The sequence below is a fragment of the Lathyrus oleraceus genome, chromosome 7, assembly GCF_024323335.1.
Source record: "Lathyrus oleraceus cultivar Zhongwan6 chromosome 7, CAAS_Psat_ZW6_1.0, whole genome shotgun sequence".
Taxonomy (NCBI): domain Eukaryota; kingdom Viridiplantae; phylum Streptophyta; class Magnoliopsida; order Fabales; family Fabaceae; genus Lathyrus; species Lathyrus oleraceus.
The window spans coordinates 488,668,592-488,689,717 of record NC_066585.1 but is presented as its reverse complement, the minus strand read 5'-3'; the positions used below and the strand labels follow the sequence as shown (position 1 = coordinate 488,689,717).

At 35.8% G+C, this 21,126-nt stretch overlaps 2 protein-coding genes and 1 pseudogene across 2 annotated transcripts; all 3 read right to left on the bottom strand.

The window, feature by feature from the left end:
- Nucleotides 1-6,273: 6,273 nt before the first annotated feature.
- LOC127105203 (transcription factor MYB59-like) lies at nt 6,274-8,098 on the bottom strand (annotated as a pseudogene).
- Nucleotides 8,099-10,318: 2,220 nt separating this feature from the next.
- LOC127104491 (uncharacterized) lies at nt 10,319-11,084 on the bottom strand. The gene is made up of 3 exons (XM_051041675.1): nt 10,624-11,084; nt 10,413-10,544; nt 10,319-10,327 (listed from the first exon to the last, which is right to left on the bottom strand). The coding sequence occupies exons 1-3, from the start codon at nt 10,906-10,908 to the stop codon at nt 10,319-10,321; spliced, it is 426 nt and encodes a 141-aa protein (XP_050897632.1). The 5' UTR covers nt 10,909-11,084.
- Nucleotides 11,085-11,224: 140 nt separating this feature from the next.
- LOC127104490 (chromophore lyase CRL, chloroplastic) lies at nt 11,225-13,353 on the bottom strand. Its single transcript, XM_051041674.1, has 7 exons — nt 12,938-13,353; nt 12,811-12,860; nt 12,659-12,719; nt 12,543-12,578; nt 12,329-12,379; nt 11,484-11,576; nt 11,225-11,257 (listed from the first exon to the last, which is right to left on the bottom strand). The coding sequence occupies exons 1-7, from the start codon at nt 13,091-13,093 to the stop codon at nt 11,225-11,227; spliced, it is 480 nt and encodes a 159-aa protein (XP_050897631.1). The 5' UTR covers nt 13,094-13,353.
- Nucleotides 13,354-21,126: the final 7,773 nt, after the last annotated feature.

The window sequence follows — 21,126 nt, the reverse complement described above, 5'->3', positions numbered from 1 at the left end:
TTGTTAGTTTTACCTTTTAAGGTTGATTCTGATCGGTCCCCTCTGGGTCTTGGTCTCCTGAAGTTATTATTCCTCTTTCTCCAGAGTTGTTTTACTCTTCTGGTCAAAAGGGATAATTCTTCCTCATCGTCAGAATCTTCTTGTTCAGAGTCATTAGCGTCTTTTGTTTCGGCCTGGAAGGCTTTATTTCTGTCAGACTTGCGCCTTTCAGATCTGGACTTTAATGCTATAGACTTGATTTTCTTCTGAGGCTCATCTTCCTCCAGTTCTATCTCATGACTTCTGAGTGAACTGACAAGCTCTTCAAGGCTGATGTTGTTCAGATCCTTTGATAGCTTTAAGGCTGTGAGCATGGGTCTCCACTTCTTTGGCAAGCTTCTGACTATCTTTTTGACATGGTCTGCAGTTGTGTATCCTTTGTCTAGCACTTTGAGACCTGCAATAAGAGTTTGGAATCTAGAAAACATTACCTCTACAGCTTCATCATCCTCCATTTTGAAGGCTTCACATTTCTAGATTAGAGCCAGAGCCTTTGTTTATTTGACCTGAGAGTTTCCTTCATGAGTCATCCTTAGGGAGTCGAGTATATCTTTAGTTGTTTCCCTGTTGGTGATTTTTTCATACTCATTGTAGGATTTGGCATTGAGAAGTATCGTTCTGGCTTTATGATGATTTTTGAATTCGCGCTTCTGATCATCAATCATTTTACTTCTGGGAACGGCAACTCCAGCATCTGTTACAGGAGGTTTGTATCCAACTATGACAATGTCCCAGAGATCAACATCATAGCCCAGAAAGAAACTTTCAATTCTATCTTTCCAGTAATCGAATTTCTCTCCATCAAAGACTGGAGGCTTAGCGTTGTAGCTTTCTCTTTCATTGGTGTTGGCCATAATTTTTCTCGTTCTGGATCTCTCTACACTGTTAAGTGTTTGATTAGAAAATCAATAATAGGGCCGAAGCTCTGATACCAACTGAAGGTGAGAAAAAACAAGAAAGGGGGGGTTTGAATTGTTTTAGGAAATAAAAGCTTTTTCAAAAGTAAGAACACACAAAATTTTATACTGGTTCGCTTATAACACAAAGCTACTCCAGTCCACCCGGCCAAGGTGATTTCGCCTTCAAAAAGGACTTAATCCACTAATCTTGAAAGATTAATACAACCAAACGTCTAAGAGAGTGATCTCTTAGTCCTCCCAAGTATACAGACTACGCAGAGTCACTTGAGGAATAAAAGCAATTTAGCAAAAATAGATTTGTAATCGAGAGTGCTTCTAAGAGTAAGCAAATATTACAGCAGAATAAACAAGCAAGTGTTTTCACGTATGAGCAACAGCTCGTGAAAAACTAAGAGAGAATGTAAAGAATTTTCTGTGCGTTGTTGTGTGTCTCTCAATGCGGTAGGCTGTCCTTTATATAGTGGTGAAAAGGACCGTTGGAGTGATGACAGAATATTGGCCTTTGATGAGCATTCAATGTCATTACTTCTGTGTTTCTTGCCATAACCAATTTGTCTCCCTGAATAACTTCTTTCTAAATATACTTTCTTTCCATTTGAAGAAGTTCTTTCCGTTACTCTTTCTGGATTTGAAGAATCTTCATCAGAGTCTTTGTTATCTCGGAGTTTCTGTGTCAACCGGAGATTGCGTTGAGGTTACGTCAGAGCTTCTAAGAGTACTGGTCTTTTAGATCATCAGAACTGAGTCCAATGGAAGTTTAGAGCTTCTGGTCTTTCTGCTGTCTTGTTTTGCTCAGAATCATAACTTCTGGAGCGCACTTCTTCTTCAGATGCTTCTGATCTTCTAATACTTTGTATCTGATCAGAGTTTGTATCTGATAGAACGATCAGATTCCTTTGTTGCTGTTCAGAGTCCTGCACACTTAGAGAATTTTCGTTAGGGTGCCATTTTTGGTTTCATCCTTTGTTATCATCAAAATCCTGGAATTCTATTGTAGAACTAATTTTGTTCTTACATGGGAAGATATAGCCATGGATTTTATTACAGTGTTTCCATCCTCACATGGCTATACTACTATTATGGTAGTGGTGGACCGTTTAACCAATTATGCTCATTTTATGGCCATGAAGTTTGACTGCACTAGTAAGTCAGTAGCAAAAGCTTTTATGAACAATGTTATCAAGCTACATGGTATGCTTAAATCCATCGTGTCAGATAAAGACATGGTTTTCACTAGTGAGTTTTGGCAACATCTCTTCAAATTATAAGGGACTACTTTATCCATGAGCTCTGCCTACCACCCTCAGTCAGATGGCCAAACTAAGGTGCTTAACAAAGGCTTGGAGAAATTAAAGTTGGTTCCTCTTTTATGGAAGAGTGAGAGAGATTCCTGATGTTAAATGGCAGAGAGACTAACTTAAAAAAAAGAATGTTTATGATGTTAATGCAAAGAGTGACGCCTAAGGTGTGAATTGAAGTGTCACATTAAATTAAAGTAGAGGATACATATTGTTAGTAATTAAATTATATGTAGGCTTAAAAATCAAACAGCCTGTGAGTAATAAGTAGGAATAGATATGCTAGAGAGTGTGGAAGTCAGAGAAGTATGTGAGGAATCATACTTGTCTGGTGAATATTTATCTGGTGCGCGAGATATTCAACCAGAACGCCGTGGTTCAACCGCTATAGGATCAGGTGGAGGTTCAACATCGGGAAGGGGTGTGGGAACCTATTGTATATGTTTTCTGACATATACATAACCTGGTTTATAACGTTCTATAGATTGAGGCATAATAGAAAATTTAGAAAGAGTAACAATATCATTAATGGCAGGAGAAACACATGGAAATATATACTGATTATCAAAAAATGTCACATTCCTAGAAATGAGAAAAGGATGGTTAGTGACATCATAACACATAAATCCCTTATGAGAGTGACTATATCCCATAAATGCACATTGAATAGACTGTGCTCCAAGCTTATGTCTCTCAAATGGAGGTAAGTGAACAAAACACACACACCCAAAAGTATGTAAAGCACTATAATTAGGATGAATTTTAAAAAGACGAAAGAAAGGAGAACCAAGATATATAACCGTAGAAGGAAGAAGATTGATCAAGAAGACAACTGTGGAAAGAGCCTCCACCCAAAATCGGGATGGTACAAAAGCTTGGAGAAGTAAGGTACGTGTTACATCAAGCAAATGACGATTCTTACGTTCTGCCATACCATTTCGTTGAGGGGTATTTCAACAAGATCGTTGAGACAAGATTCCTTTTTGTTGAAGGTCTTCCTAAAACTTATGAGACATGTACTCACCACCAGAGTCAGAGCGAAATTTTTTAACACTTGCTTGAAATTGAGTTTCAACATATGTAAAAAATTTCGTAAACATAGAAAACACTTCAAATTTAGAACGGAGAATATATATTAAAGTAAAAAGACTATAATCATCAATAAATGTGATAAAATATTTATAGTGAGCATGAGAAACTACAGGAGATATTCCCCATATATCACTATAAATCGTCTCAAAACAAGTGGAGGCACGGTGAGCATTAGACAAAAAAGGAAGTGTTTCACTTTTAGCCAATTTGCAAACAGAACATGAAACAAAGGCATTAGAAATAACAATTTTATTTCCCAACAAACCAGTTTTACATAAACGACACAAAACAGAAGAGTTTGGATGATCCAATTTTCTATGCCAATCCTCATAAGAATTCAAAACATTATTACAAACAAGAGATAAATGACTCGAAATAAACTTGAGTGGAAAAATTCTTCCCACTTTGGGCCCCTTTGTGATCACCTTCCCCGTCACCTGCTCATGCACAAGACAACCAACACTAGATAAGTTAACATCATATTTTTTATCTACCAATTGACCAACAGATAATAAATTAGAAGCAAGTCCAGGTGATACAAGCATGTCCCGAAAATCAGAATTCATGTCGCCAACATCAGTAATAGGTAAAGTATTACCATCAACTATTTGAATTTTTTGATTACCACAATAACATTGTAAATTATGCAAATATTTTGAAGAACCTGTCATGTGATTGGATGCACCTAAATCAAGAAACCATGGGAGAGAAACATTAGAAGAATTACTCTGAATTCCCAAGGCCGAAAGAGCGGAAAGTACCATTTATTGAATCAGTTCGGGATGTATAGCATCATTGTTTGGTGTCGCATTAATGGAAGGACCAACTGAAGAATTTGTAGTTGCATGGAATACCTGCACTGAACGTTGTGTTGGTCGTGGAGGACATGTGAGACACTCATAGATAATATGACCCTGTTGCTTGCAGTAATTACAAAACTTCTTATTGCAGCTACGAGCAATACGACCAAATTGTTTGCAACAGAAGCACTGAACCTGTCTCATATCACGACCTTTACCTCTACTTTGAGCAATATATGCAACCATCGTTGGCTCGGAAATGACTGCATCATGAGACATGGCTCCTTGAATAATAAGTCGTTGTTCCTCCCTTAGAAGTTCTCCAACACATGTATCTAAAGAAGGAACGAGATTCCTATTCAGCAAGGCACCTCTGACAACTTCAAATTCTGGATAAAGCTTCATGAGAAATTGATCTCGGCTACTTGTGTTATAGACCTCTTGGATAGTCGCGACAGAAGTCTTTGGAACGCCAACATGTATAATAGAAGAATGTTATGTCCACAGATTCAGAAAACCAGAATAATATTCTTGAATGGATAAAGTACCTTGTTTGTAATTAGCTATCTCCAACTCTAATTGAAAGCACGTTGCTGCATTATCTTGGTTGTAAATACGCTTCAAATAGTTCCACATTTCTTGAGCAGTTGAAGATGGGCATAGATTATTGATCATTTGAGGATCAATAGTACTGAGAATCCAAGTGATTATTTGAGCATCTTTAGTTTCCCACGTATCTAGTGCAACTTTCTCAGTTTGTGCCTTGGAGACACCATCTAGGTGAGTCCACAATCCCTTTCCTTTGACATAATTTTTGAATTGAAATTGCTAAATTTAATAATTATTTCCGGTAAATCGAACACAAAAATTCTTATCATTTTCTGAAGCCATCTAAATTATTATGCCACCAGATACAATCACACTAATTATTTTATAATAATAATAATAATAATAATAATAATAATATTATAATAATAATAACAGTAAGTGGTCAACAACAAGAAATAATTAGAAACCGTAGTAACAGTACCATCCACGAACAACAAGAAGACCACAATCCTATACATCGTTATGGAAGGAGCGGCAAAAGCAGAAGATTATCACGATCCAGAATCACGAACCAAGAAAAGCCAAGAACAAAAAAAAATGCAACAGTAAACCGAAGCCCTAAACCCAATAGATAATCACGATGACAATATGTTTGATCGACGAGGCTAAACACAACGAATGGGGTATCGCTGTTCAGCCAAGATAACAAGATTTTTTAGGTTTGGTCGAATCTCCTGATACCATGTCAGGAAAATTGACTTGATGCATTTTTCATTGTATTTGATACTATATATAATAGTGTCAATAATTACAAGTAATTACAATTCATAATCACTAATTATAACTCGTAAGGACTAATTTTCTATTCTATGAAAATAAATTATTCAAAATAAATACAGAGATTATTTTCTGATTAACATTACCGCAACCTCTTCCTATACCGTCACAGGTGTGAGGAAGATATAGCCATGGCTTTTATTATAGGGTTTCGTCCTCACATGGCTATACTACAATTATGGTAGTGGTGGACCGTTTAACCAATTATGCTCATTTTATGGCCATGAAGTGTAACTACACTACTAAGTCAATAGCATAAGCTTTTATGAACAATGTTGTCAAGCTACATGGTATGCTTAAATCCATTGTGTCAGATAGAGACAAAGTTTTCACTAATGTTTTTTTTTGGCAACATCTCTTCAAATCTCTTCAAATTACAAGGGACTAACTTTAAAAAAATGAATGTATATGATGTTAATGCAAAGAGTGATGCATAAAATGTCAATTTAAGTGTCACCTTAAATTAAAGTAGAGGATACATATTGATAGTAATTAAATTATATGCAGGCTTAAAAATCAAATCTAAGGTTTTTTATCATTATTATGGAACTTAAGTCTTTTCCACTAGCTCTCAACACGTGTGATGGATGATCAATTACTTTAAACTTTACCTATATATGTTGTGCATCTTATTCTATTCTAATTGAAAAGTTTAATTCATAGATTATTCACGCATTAGTTAGTGGCTGCTAATAAATAATGAAATTAAGTGCTATAATGATAGGTATCCAAATCAGATTGAAACTAAATCCAACAAGTGCTTGATATTTTACATTCAAACAAAACATACCACTTTCACATTGGAACATTTCTTGAAAGTAAAACCACAAACATTCATATCTTCATCTTATAGATAACAAACATTCTTGATCTTGATTACACCTTTGTCCCATCATGCACAACCATGCTTCAGCCTTTCAATCCGGATTCCATGTCGCAATTTACAATCTCCACAGACTAGACGACTCAGAGCCGTTGATTTATATCACATGGTCAAATCTGTTTTCATAAGATGTATACTATAATACTATACATGTTAATTAGACTATACCTTACGACAAATGACACACATATGAACACGATATCGAAACAAAGAATAATCTTGATTAACCGGTTAGAAATGTGTTCCCTTGTTGATCATAAAAGGAGAAACATTGTTCACCAATAGGAGGGAACAACATCTTGCTTTCATCTTCTTCCATAACCCACAATGGATCTAAATTAGAATAATTCCATGAAGATGATGATGATGCAGAAGGCACTATAGAAGAACAAAAGTTATTGCAATTCTCTTCACTAGTTCCATCATAAACACTTTGTTGAAGAATGTTTATGTCATCTTCTTCTGACATAGCAATGTCTCTCCATATATCATCCATTGAGTAACTCTGTTCGATTTCTTGAACTTGGTAATTCTCTTCTTCTTCGGTCTCCTTGTTTGAATCCACCGCGTGATTGTTGCTTGAAAATAGTGATGATTGACAACTAGAAGATTGATCAGGCGATGAAATCGAAGGCGTTGTTGTTGTTGCTGCATGTTTTTTCTCTTGTGCTCTCTTTTTTCTCATGTGTGTCCTCCAATAATTCTTAATCTCGTTGTCTGTTCTTCCCGGTAGTTTTCTAGCAATTCTTGACCATCTGTAATTGATAATCATCACACATATAAACTTGAGTAGTCAAAGAAATTCAAAGGCAACTATATATATTAGATATAAAAGTTAGTTCCTAAACCTACAACACCGTAAAAATCTGAGACCTTAAGAGGAAATATCAATTACTCTAACTATATGGAGGTTCAGTCTAAAACATAATTTAACATCTGCAGCTGATGCTATGGAACCTGAGACCTTAAGAGAAACAGACTCTTACTATAAATATGGGGGGATCAATCTAAAACATAACTTAACACCCGCCGCTGCTAGAACCTGAGATTTTAAGAGGAGCATACTCTTACTCTAGTTAGCGGGAGTTCAATCTATAAAATAAGTTAAGAGTAAAAAGGAAAAAATATATATAATAAAAAGACATGAGATGAAGAAACAAGAGGTGATATGTGAAACCTATTTCCCCATTTAGAGTGAAGGTCCATAACAAGAGATTCTTCTTGAGGAGTCATCTTGCCACGTTTGAGATCAGGGTGAAGGTAGTTAACCCAACGTAACCTGCAACTTTTACCTGATCTACTCAAACCTACAATAAAGTGTGAGAAACAAGAAAAACCTGGTTAAAGGAATTAATGTTTGTTTTATAATCTCAGCATGCCCTTTTAAGCATACCTATCTATTACTCTCTCCCGCCACCTTCCAAACCTGAAACCTTTGCTATAAAATCCCATCTACGATCACCAAATAACCCAACAAAATACCCTAGTTTGTAATCCTCTTGTTCTGTCCATGGACCCTTTCTGCTTATTTCTTGTTCAACCATCTTGTTTGATATCTTGATATCAGTTTTTTTTTCTTCTGGTTTTTTAGGAAAGAGGATTTGCAGTTAAGGTTTGAGGAGACCTGTGCAGACATTGGACAGTATTTATATGTGTTCTGTTCTGTCACAAACTCACAATATCTATGTTTTATTTTTATTTTATTAATAAAAAGTTGGGTTGAGAGACTCACTAGACATTGTGTTAACAAATAGTCATTCTTATGCTCTATAGACTTACATATTATCTATTAAGGAAGTCTTTAAAGTTTAAAACTCTAATTTTGTAATGTTGAGTTATTCTTGGAAAAACCTCAAATTCCATATTGGTGTGTAGTTTTATTTAGAGTAATATCATTTATCTTATAAATTTATAAAATTGAGATAAATTAAATTCTAATTTAATATATTATGGCGAAAATCATCTTAAATTTTACACTAGTTATACATAAAATAGATAATAGTTAGGTTTACTGAGAGTCATATATATATATATATATATATATATATATATATATATATATATATATATATATATATATATATATATATAAATTATAATATTAAATTCTAATTCATAACACAAAATTATAGTTACTTTGTAGCCGACGTAGACTTGTTGTTCTAATGGTGTAAAAAGATATAAGCAATTTTGTCTGACTTGACTAACAATACCAATGTTGTTAAGTGAAATATTTTTTATGATTACCTAAATTTGAATCCCATTTTTTCTTTATTATGTGAGTTTTCATGTTGTGTTTGGTACTCCATTCAGAGATTAATAAAAGAATGAATTTAATTGAAATATATAAATAGGCTAAAAGAATTTTATTTAGTTAATTAATTATATATGTTGGATGTTGAAGAAAGATGAGTTTTTATTTTAATCACCTATAAAGTAATATTGATACTGTACCAATTTTTACACCGTCATAGGAATTAATCTCTAAAAACAAGTCAAATACATCCTTTAATCTTTTAAGTATACAGTTTTTATCACATTAATCCTTTAAATTTTCTAATGCAACAAAATAGTCAATTAAGTATGTAAAAGCATGTGTTGTTAAAATTTTAAATTAAAGTGTTTAATTATCTTAAATATACACTCATGGGTTTTATGATTGGTATATCCAAAGAAGAAAATGTGTTTAAGTTTTAATTGGTTATCAAACTTTGAAAAAAAAAATCCAAAAACACTTTGATGTGATGATAAGAAACTGTTTTAATTTAACCAAAGATTGTGGGTTCGAATTCAGATATTTGCACACGAACTTTAAACCCAATGGTTATGGGTCGCTCACGAGGCCCAAGGCAAAAGACCCAAAAGTAAAATAAAGGAAGTAGGTGTGAGGAACACATGTTCCCCCATTCTCACATAAACTAGATAACTCTGCTTTTTGATGCGTCATCCACGGTCCATATCAACCAGACGGTTGTCCGTATAACACATCACACTTCTTGTGGATGGTTTCAAGCGCTCCCATTATATAAGAGAAAAAAATGTGTCATTCTCAGTAATTCAAATCCATCCCACACTCACACCACTATTCATTCCCTCACTAACTTGAGTGTTAGAGTGATAACCTTGGCGGTTCACCCTTGCACAACCGCATCAGAGATGCACACTAAAATACCGAACTCCACCTCTTTAGTTCATTGACAATTATGCTTCCAAAATAAAACAATGATACCATATGTTGGAATCAACGTCTAATTACTACGAATTTCAACAAAAACCATTGTCTATGTCAAAGATCCAAATCTCAAATTCTCATTGTTGTAACATTTACCTACATCGTTGAAGCTCACTACAACAAACAAGACCTTAGACAGCGCTTTTTTTAGCCTTAGACAGCGCTTTAAAGCGCTGTCTAAACCTCCGCTGCTAAAGGTTTAGACAGCGCTTTTTTAAATCTTAAAAGCGCTGTCTAAGCCCCCCCCCTTAGACAGCGCTTTGGCCAAAAGCGCTTTATAAGACCCTCTTATTTTAATTTTTTTAGGTATACCTTAGACAGCGCTTTTCAAAAAGCGCTGTCTAAGCCCCCCCCTTAGACAGCGCTTTTGCCTAAAGCGCTTTCTAATCCCCCCCTTAGACAGCGCTTTTTACAAAAGCGCTGTCTAAAGTATACGAAAATTTTTGAAGCTTTTGTTTTAAACCACATTTTTTCCAGGTTTATAAACCAGAATTTCTACCTGTTTTCAACCAGATTTTGACAGACAATTATCACATTTTATATATGCCATTTTGGCCTTTTTTCTACCAATTTTTGGCTAACAAATATATATATATATACCAATTCAAACCAATTTTGCCTTAAATGTATCAAAATATATACAAATTTATGTACACATTTACAAGTCATTACATATACTAGTATCATATTGTAAGGAAAACAAACATGGAAAAGTAATAGTTGGAGTCTGAAGAAACAGAAACAGAATAATAATTCAGGAACGTCAATCTTATTTATGGCCATTGTACATGCCATCCCATCCGCTCTTTTCGCTTTGCAAACTCCGTAATCTACAGAGGTGCCCATCTTCACAATTTGGTTAGGGGAGTATATACTCAAAGAAAAGCCATTACCCTGCAAAAACAATATAAAAGAGATTGCAGAACTCATAGAAAATTATTGAAAAAATCTAACCAACTCCCAACAATTATACCTTGGCATCCTTGCGAACACCACAATTGAAGAATGCAAAGACCGTTCCTGCCTGCTCTTGGGAATTCCTCTGATAAGCATTTCCAAACAAGAAAATAGGAACAGTGTTTTCATCCAAACAACCAATTTTCCATATACAAAAGCTCTTCCCATTTGAACTTGTTTTCTGAATCCCCTTCCCAGTTAGCACTCCAACAGTTACCCAATTTCCAGAGAAATTATCCCCATTCACCAAATTCCTGAATACACACAATCGATAAACAAGGTCCATAATTGTCAGGATCATGACTCAGCAGAAACTGAGTTTAATCTTGATGAAGAACAATACTAATGCAGATTAAGTGATTGAAAACCAATCGAGTGATTGAAAACCAATCGAGTGCTTGAAAAGCAAGGAATGTGAAAAAATTAATTGTAAGAACACACGCAAAATTTGGTTACCCAGTTCAGAGATGAACTCCTACACCTGGAGGGGACATAAACCCACTTGAATGATTCACTATGAATGAAAAAATTATACACTTCAGAAATCATGCACAAATTTTCTTACTTTTTCTGATTTTCTCCATGTCAATGTGCTGATGAACATTTCTCTCTCAATTCTATTTCCTAAGGCTTAACATGTAGTCTCTAAGCTGGTACAAAACAGTTAGAACTGAATAACAAACAGTAACTTAACTAATTTCCATAACATACTATCAGAATCGGGCATCAGGAAACACACTAATCTCACCAACTTAACATTTATAACTCACACCAGAACATTTTAAACCTATCAAATGTGAGATTTATTACTTCTCCCTAACAAAAAACGATAAGCTAAGACCACAATATGAACAATGAATATGACTTAATGCTTACCCCGATGACTTCTTCTGGTTGCGGGCGCAGATCCTTTGGCCGATCACAGAAATTTTTGTATTCCTCCATTTCTCTAATGGCATATGTACTTAACTGCCAGAGAAGAGAAGTTAGAATTCATGCTCTATTTAAAACAAGATATAACTTTCACTTTTAACAAGAACAAGAAGAATATACTATTCTGTAAATAGAAAGAAAAAAAACAAACCTAAAATGGAATCATGATCCCATAAATCAGTATAGAAATATAAGGACAAGTATCCATATAATGCAGGGCAATGGTTAGATCAATTATATTAACACGCATGACAGAAGTGTGACTGTGTGAGTGCTCATCTAACACAAAGTAACAGAATTTAGTTATACTTGACCCCCTAATTCCTGCATCACTATCTATATATACATAAAAACAAATAAATAAGAATAAGTTTAAGTAGTTAAGAAAAAAAAACCTTCACAAAGAAGGCATAGCATATGTTATTTTATCGATGCTACTAATATTATCGTAAATTCCCACTATGGAAGATCACCATATTAATTTCTAGAATGGATCCTCTGATGTTAAAATTTTACACTCGTGTAAAAATTATGCCTCCTCTCTTCAGCTATCTATTTGGTACTCCTAAAAGAAAATAAGAGGGAGCCTATGAAATTTGTGAATATTTATAACAAAGGAGATAAGGCAAAAAAAATCCAGGGCAAGGGTTGTTACAAGTTACAACAAATGTTTTTGATGGAAAAAACCTAAAAAACACAACTAGACCATTTTTTTCGGCACAAATCAGCTTTAGAATATTGGCAAAATCTTATAAAGAACATCAATATCTTAGTGAGTGAATACATACCTCAACATCACATGTCAACTCTTTCGGACAAGGTTTTGCCATTAACAACCTCTGCAGAAAGATACAAACAATGGCAACTAAGATATAGATATCTTTAAATCAGTAACCTAAAAAGTGTATTTCGATGCGGATCCTATCAATCAATCGATCACATTCATAATTCAAGCATAAAGAATAGAAGAAAAAAAACATAATCAAAATACATATAATCTACCTGGCGAAAGGGTTTTTGTGGACTCCTCCAAAAAGCCTAAAAGCAAAAAGGAAATCAAGATTGAGCTAATTTTAAGAGCATAATATTGGAAACAGTTAATCAGAGAGAAGAAACACCTGCTCAAAATATAGAACTTCTGAACCATCTACTAACTCTGCTGCTGGACAAGTACGCATTCTGCAAAAATCTCAACAAAAAAAAAATCAAATTACAAAAAAAAAAGATAAAGAGGTTAAACAAATTAAAATCAGAAAATTGAGAAAGAAACCTAATATTGAAATAGTTGTCAGGGTCTCTAGAAGCTTGGTCCTTGGAATACTGCATGAAGAGTTAGAAAATTCAGAAAATTTATAAAAAGAAAAGAAAATTGAGAAGAAGAAGAATTAAGTGGAAACCTTTTCGCCGGTGAGGGAGTGAGCGACCAAGCGAGCATGGTCCCAACGAGTGGTGGACTTACGGAGACGTTTAACGAGAAGAGCACCACCGATGAAAAGGAGAGCTTTGAATGCTAACCCTCGAGCACGGTTCCATCCATTGGAATCCGTACCCATAATTCTTGAATATTTTTTCAAGAGTGATGATTTTAGGAATTTACCATGGATTGGATTGATGGTGGAGGAATCTCGGTGGCGGAAGCAGCCAAATAGCGGCGGCAACAACCAGAAGAAGTGGAAAGGATGATTCTAGAACATTATTAGGAATGGGAGGAGGGGCTCATTTGTGTTACTGGTTTGTGGAGTGAGTGTAAATCACCTTCGGATGAGGCCAGCGGTTCTAATCTTCTTTCACCCTTTTTGGTTCTACTAAAGATTTTAAGTAACCTTTTGTAATGTGCAATTAACCTTTTAGAAAGCGCTGTCTAAGACCCCCCCTTAGACAGCGCTTTCATTATTTTTTTGGAACATTTTCCGTGTTTTATTTTAATTTTAACCTTAGACAGCGCTTTCTTTTAAAAGCGCTGTCTAAGATGCGCTGTTAAAAGTCATTTTTGGCGTAGTGATCGATAACACGCTATTTAAGACTATGACAACATCACGAAGCATTCAATTTGAGAAATCTGTTGCAGCTACCGCTACTACCAGAGCTCAACAACTTCCTATAGAAGTTGAATATCCAATCCTCATGACCTCTCCATCTGATCCAACACCACAAGATTTGGCTCCTTCTAGAGTTCTATGAGGAGCTGTCTAAACCCTCCCAACTTTCAGACTTATGCAACAACCTTGCCAAGGCGAGCCATAAAAACGTCCTTCCTTGCAAACTCTAACACTTAAACAAGAGACATTCCCCGACCTTTGACTATTGCAAGTCAATCTAAGCGTACAAGGTATGACTGATATGTTGAATAACGTGTACAACCTGATCCATAAATAGAATTCTCAGAACCTAGATGATGTGATCTTGAAAATTAAAGAGAACTTGCAATTTTCTCCTCTAAGAAACAAAATCATACTAAAGGCAACCTTGCAAAGTAAGTGGACCACTGTTCCAAATTCAATCCTGACTAGAACAACCACATCATTTTAAAAAGCTTCATTGTCCCTACACATACACCTGAGCGAGAGACATGAGACTCCTCTGTCTGACTATGAGGTTTGGAGTAGGAATCACATCCCGATAGAGGTTTATCATCCCTAAAAAGGGAAAAGCACGAAGCAGACACTCCGACTCCGGAAAGAAAAAGAATATATTATGTTTGCATATCCTTAATAGAAAAGTACTGAGGTCCATGGAGAAGCATCTGAAGTTGCCTAACTATAACGGGTTTGTGGATTTTGACGAGCACGTTGAGCACATGAACAACCAAATAAACTACTATCATTTGAGGGACTATGAAGTGGAAATTATTTTCATTAACCCTTACTAGAGCTCCTATGACTTGGTACAAAATCCTCATATATGGGAGCATCAATTCGTGGAAGGACCTATGTGATATCTTCACCGCCAAGTTTATCGCATGCAAGCAGAATTCAATAATTATGACGGTCCTTAGCTGAATCACGTAGGGGAAGAAATAAACCCCATGAGGATACATATACCAATTTACAAAGATGGTAGTAGGAGGAGGAGGCACATACGATGTAACAACCCGACTTTTAAATCGAGTATTTTATTTAATTAATAATGTATTTTATTCATTATACTTGATTTTGGTGCTTTTCGGCGAGTATTTTGGTAATTTAATAATTACCGGGGATTATAGAATTGGAGAGCAGAAAAAATAAAATAGAGTTATTGAGGTTATTACAAATAACTTTATAAATCTAATTATTTTGTGATATGTTTAGAGAGTAAAAAAAATTAAAGAATTTTGATTAAATAATTATTTAAATTAAATATTTATTTAATTTAAATAATAAATTATGAAAAATTGAAAGTAGGGGAAGAAATTAGAGTTTTTATTAAAATTGAAGGATTAAGTTGTGATGAAGTGTTGTGGGTTAAAATTGAGAAATTGATAAATATATTAGGTTATTTAAATAGAAAAAGCTGGGGTTTAGAGAAAATTGATATGTAGAAAATTGGGAGAAACAGAGAACGACTGCTAGGAAACCCTAAGGAGAACTATAGGAAGGAGAAGAGACAGCTTAACCATAAACTCTGCATTTTCAGGGTAAAAGGGGGGACGGGGGGAGTTGTATTATTGATGAGTGATTTGGGCAGCCAGAATGATAAGGGTTTCTTATCTTCCAATCAATGCCTTGGGTAGTGCAAATTTTCCCTTATTTCGTATGATCTGTGTAATTTTCGCCAAATAAGGTTTGGGCAAAACCTTATTGGCGTAATCAATGATTTTATTTGTCTGTTTGATTGTTCAAAGACTCAAAAAAGAGATTTGGGATAAATCCTCTACGGTCTCTAAAGTGCTAATTGTTTGTAGGTTTACAAACCTTGTTATTGATTATGATATTATTGCTATGAATCAGTGTATGTGTTGTTGTGATTACATTTTTGAGTTGGAATTTTGTCCAAAATTTTGAGCGACTTTTTTTGAGTCATTTGATTCCCAAATTGTTGTCTGCAAAACTATTGAGTTTTCCCAAAATTTTCCCCAGAACCGTAACCAATTTTTCCCAAAACTTCCTAAATCCCGTAAAAAAATTTTTTCAAAAATGAGACATTTTTCATGAAAAATCAGAAATCAGAAAATTTAAAAATCGAGACGTTTTAAGAAAAGTCGAAAATCGATTCGGGGGGAGGGGGTGAGGGTTGTCGTGCGGCAGCCCCAGTGATGGTCGGTCGTGCCCTGGATCGGCAACGGCGACGACGCTAAGGCGGCAGGCCAAGCCAAATGGCCAGCGACATGAAGAAGGAAATATGAGGTTTTCAGGTGGGCCTGCGGTGGTCGTGTAGCGAGGCGACGACCGGCGGTGTCGTGCCGCAAGGCGACGACGGGTGGTGTCGCGCCACGGTCCTGCGGCGGGGGACAGCCTGATGATTGCGTTCATGATTTTTTGACGGTGGCACTTTTCAGGCATTTTCATGTTTGGGCGTGTTTTGGCAGTTTATCGAGTTCGAAAGTCTTTCGACGATATTTTTTAGCAACTCTTGATGTTAGAACCCTTTTGATAACCTTAGGGTCACTTTTGAGCAATTTGAGTCAAACCACCCGCCCTTTATGCTTAATAGAGTTATCACTTGTGAACCTTTAACTTTATAGCACTTTGAATACTTTAGAGTACTTTTGGGGTACTCTAGAGTTTTTTTTAGAACTAAGAAATTTTGGGATCTTTTGAGTTTCTTTGAGAATTTTTCATGAGTTGAAGGTTTGGGTGATAAAACATCTCTACCCTTTTTGATGAAAAATAAATAATATTTTTTTAAATCTTAATTTTGAGTTTAGTAATCTAGAGGAATTACAGGGACGATCTTAATTGGAGATTTTTTATGATTAGTAATTCGAAAGAATTACAGTGACGACTTGTGATTATCAATCTATAGGTTCAAGAGTGAAAACTTCTAATGATGTTTATGATGACTATAGTGTTGATGATGTTATGATGTTGATGACGTTTATGATGTTTACAATGTTATAATGTTAATGATGTTGCATGCTTGCATTGTGCATGACCATGCATGCATTTATTTCGAAGTTAGATAGAACTTTGGTCTAGTGATGGCCTGGTTCAGAGAAGGACTATGGCGGTCTCACGTCCAGAGAGGGACACAACTCAAGAGGAACCGGAGACATGGGTAAATCAGTAACAGCTTCTTATGCCAAACTCTCGGTACCACATGCATTTTTTATGAGGAGTTGGTAGCATTAGTATTTGCATCATTATTTTACTTTGATTATGGTTTTGGTGTGAATAATGTACTTATGAATTCAGTGAAAAATCATAATATGAATAAACTTGTGATGATTCTATTGATCAGTAACATACACATATATACATATGAGAAGGGATAACATGATCCTACAATTAAGCTAGTATTGATGGTTATACACTGAATATGGAAACATTATATTCTATCCTATAATTAGAACATAAATGCTATTGACTATGCATGAAACAATAGGGACACGACGTTGATATTAAGGAATCGTGTTTCTAATTCCCCCTTTAAACTGGTGGTGAGTGGATAACACCAAGTTTGTCTTTGAGCTGGATGAAACGTGTGTGGCTTAATGGCTTGGTGAGGCAGTCTGCAATTTGATAAGTTATAGGAATATAGGCCATAACAACTTCATTTTGTAGTACTTGATCTCTGATATAGTGAATATCAATTTCAATGTGTTTGGAGCGAGCATGGAGGATATGATTTGAAGCTAGTGCCTTGGCACTCAAGTTATCACACCACAATATGGGTTTCCTTGGAAGTGGGAGTTTAAGTTCAGCAAGTAATGACCGAATCCGTGTTATTTCAGCAGTTAGGTTAGCTAGGTCTCTGTATTCTGACTCAGTGCTTGATCTTGATACCACATTTTTCTTCCTTGATGACCAAGAAACAAGTGTTTCACCAAGGAACACACATTGACTAGCCATGGATTTCCTGTCATCAACACTAGTGGCCCAGTCTGCATCAGAGAAGCCATGAATGTCTAGATCAATGGATGACTTGATGTGCAAGCTATGATTTATGGTGCCTTGGAGATACCTAAATATTATTTCTATGCCTTCCCAGTGTTCAAGTGTTGGTGAGCTCATGTATTGGCTGAGTTTGTTAACAGAGAATGCTAGATTAGGTCTTGTGTGAGTCAAGTATTGTAAGGCACCAATGGCTTGTCTAAACACAGTTGGGTCAGCTAGTTTCTCTCCCTCAACTGTAAACTGCCTACCTGTTATCATAGGTGTGGGACATGGTGAGGCTTTATCCATCTTGAATTTACTCTGTAAGCCACTGATGTACTTAGATTGTTTGATATACATTCCACTAGTATCTCTTTTCACTTCTATGCCCATAAAGTAGTGTAGCTGACCCAACTCTTTGAGAGAGAATACATCATTAAGCTGAGTGATGAAAGCTTGAAGGAACTTGGTGTTGCTTCCTGTAATTATTATGTCATCCACATAGATAAGCAGAAAAGTAATGTGATCTTTACCTTTTAGGAGGAAAAGAGAAGAATCACTCTTTGTGTTTTGAAAACCCCACTTCAGTAATGCAGCCTTGAAATTATCAAACCAAGCTCTTGGTGCTTACTTCAGTCCATAGATTGCTTTAGATAGCCTGCATATGTGATTAGGTATGGTTGGATAAACAAATCCTTCAGGTTGATGCATGAACACTGTTTCCTTGAGATATCCATTTAGGAAAGCATTGTTAATGTCTAGTTGCTTGACTTCCCAAATGAGATGGACTGCAATTGAAAGAATGATTATGACAATGCTAGCTTTGACTACAGGGCTGAAGGTTTCTTCATAATCAATGCCAACTGTTTGTTGAAATCCTTTAGTAACTAGCCTAGCTTTTCTCCTTCCTATGGTACCATCTGACTTGTATTTAGTCTTGAAGACCCATTTTGAGTCAACTATGTTTTCTTCATCTTGATAAGGGATTAAGTGTCCAAGTTTTGTTAGACATGAGTGCTTGAAACTCCTTTTGCATTGCTTCCTTCCATAAGGGCCTTGTGAGAGCATCCTTGGCATTTGTAGGTTCCACTGTATCTTTGTAGGTCTCAGCTAGACCAATGTAAGGAAGCTTTGGCTTGTGAATGTCTGACTTGCTTCTAGTTTGTATGATGCCTTCATTTCTTGCTTCACCTGTACTTTGCTGGGTTATGTCAGGTTGTATCTCTAGATGAGTTGCATCATCTAGTACGATATCTTCAGATTGTTCTGTAATATTATTGTCATCTTGTGATTGTTGCTCAATTTATGAGTCAATTGAGCTCACTTCATCTGTGATATATCCTTCAGGGCTTGCATCGGTGATAGGATTACTTGCAGGGCACATGGGAAAAGAGAATGATGGTTTGTTAGTTATTTTTAGAGGACCTCTTGTATTGAGAAACCCATCTTGGAATGGGAAGTGATCTTCATTGAAAATAACATGTCTTGATATAAAGATCCTTCCATGGGAATTGAGACATTTATACCCTTCGTAAGAGTTACTATAGCCTAAGAACACACATCTGATTGTATGAAATTGTAGCTTGTGTTGATTGTAGGGTTTGAGGCATGGATAACAAGAACAACCAAAGGGTTTTAAGAGCTTATAGGCAGGCTCTTTATGAAGCATGAGTGAGTAGGGGGTCTCATTTTGGGTAACTTGAGATGGAAATATGTTTATAAGGTATATTGCAATGGAGAATGCTTCCCACCAATATTGGAATGGCATTTGAGCTTGTGCAAGCAGAGTTAAACCAAACTCAACTATGTGTCTGTGTTTCCTCTCAGCTCTTCCATTTTGATGAAAGGTATAAGGACAAGACATTCTAAAACCTATGCCAGCTTCTATTGCAAGTCTCTGCACAGGTTTGTATTCACCACCACCATCACACTGAATTACTTTGATTCTTTTACTGTATTGATTTTCAGCCAAGGCTTTAAATTGAATGAAAGCTTGCACAGTTTCAGGCTTTTGTTTTAAAGGATAAATCCAAGTGAACCTACTAAAATCATCAACAAAATGCACATAATATTTGAAACCAGAAGATGACATTATTGGTGCAGGCCCCATACATCAGTGTGAACTAACTCAAGTGGTTCCTTAGCATGAGATGAAGAAGACTTAAAGGGTAAGAGGTGAATTTTTCCCTATTGGAAGGCCTCACAGAAACTAAAGTGATCACTAGGTGATACTTTGACATTACAATTTTCGAGACTTTGTCTAATGTTTTGTTTAATGCCAGCTCTCCCTGACAAATATATAAGCACTTGGGCTCCTTTCAATTCCTGAGAGCTGGTATAATCCATCTTTAAGTATTCCTTTTAGTACTTCCTTCCTTATCAACTTATCCTTCACAAAAAAACAATTCTTATCAAACTCAACAAGAATGTTATTGCCAGTAGCCAATTTAGATACACTTAATAGATTTTTTGTAATGTTAGGCACATATAGTATATCATGTAGATTAAGTGACTTGAGTTTGGAAGAGCCTGTGGCTATAATTTCTAGTTGCTCACCATTTCCAATAATCAGAGAGTTCTTACCATGATGTTCAATTATTTCTTGGAATTTTTCAGTTTGATATGTCACATGATTTCTTGCTCCACTGTTAAAGTACCAGTCATATTCTTGATTGGTTCCTTGTGATGCTAGGAATGCAAATTTCTCTTCCTCTTCTGCTGAGTAATTTGATCCTGAGTAGGTTTTGTCAAACCTATAGAAGCACCGCACTGCTGTGTGACCAGTCTTTGAGCATACTTGACAGGTAGGTTTAGAGAACCTGCCTCTACCTCTTCCTCCTCTTTAACCTCTCGAGTTGGAGCCTCTCCAGTTTCCATTTGAGCCATGGAAGCCAAGTCTATTGTTTCTCCAGTTTCCTTTGTAATCAGTTTTGTTTGCAACATTTGCTGAGGCATTGAGACTTAAGCTGTTAAAGGAATTGAGCTGGTCAATTCTACTTTCAAAACTCAGCAATTGAGATTGTAAATCAATCCAACTGAGATTGATTTGATCAGAGAGTTTTAGCACTATAGGATTGTACTCAGAATCTAATTCAGTCAGGGTTTGAATGATTAGAACTGAATTGAGAATTGGATTTCCTGCCAGCTTAAGTTTATCAGCAAGGTTTTTCATCTTGGACAGATAATCATGCATTTTCATTTCATCTTTCCTGGTACTGTGGAATTCTGACTTCAGGTAGGTGATTCTAGACCTTGCATGTGCACCAGCTAGAATTTGGTCCTCCTCTCAAATTTTCTTTGAATTTTCAAAGTGCAAAAACTGTGTTGCAATGTCTGCAGTCATGGAATTCTTTAACCAACCTAGAAGTTGTTGGTCATAAGCTTGCCAATCTTCAAACGAAGGATTCAACTTCTTGCTTGAATCTGAATTTGTGATATATTGCTCAGGACACTCCTTTGTCCCTAACATGTATCCTTCAAGTCTGCAGCCTCTGATGATGGGCAAGACTAAGGACTGCCACAAGGGAAAATTGTTTCTATCCAACTTGACAGAGATAGTTGATGGAAGATCA

What these genes read in the sequence shown, in the direction of transcription:
- LOC127104491 (XM_051041675.1), bottom strand. Translation starts at nt 10,908, where the DNA reads ATGATCCTGACAATTATGGACCTTGTTTATCGATTGTGTGTATTCAGG. An exon ending in GTGTTCGCAAGGATGCCAAG is followed by an intron (nt 10,545 to 10,623) that starts GTATAATTGTTG and finishes TTGTTTTTGCAG; the next exon opens with GGTAATGGCTTTTCTTTGAG.
- LOC127104490 (XM_051041674.1), bottom strand. Translation starts at nt 13,093, where the DNA reads ATGGGTACGGATTCCAATGGATGGAACCGTGCTCGAGGGTTAGCATTC. An exon ending in AAGTTCTATATTTTGAGCAG is followed by an intron (nt 12,579 to 12,658) that starts GTGTTTCTTCTC and finishes TTTTGCTTTTAG; the next exon opens with GCTTTTTGGAGGAGTCCACA. An exon ending in AACCAGAAGAAGTCATCGGG is followed by an intron (nt 11,258 to 11,483) that starts GTAAGCATTAAG and finishes GTTTTGTACCAG; the next exon opens with CTTAGAGACTACATGTTAAG.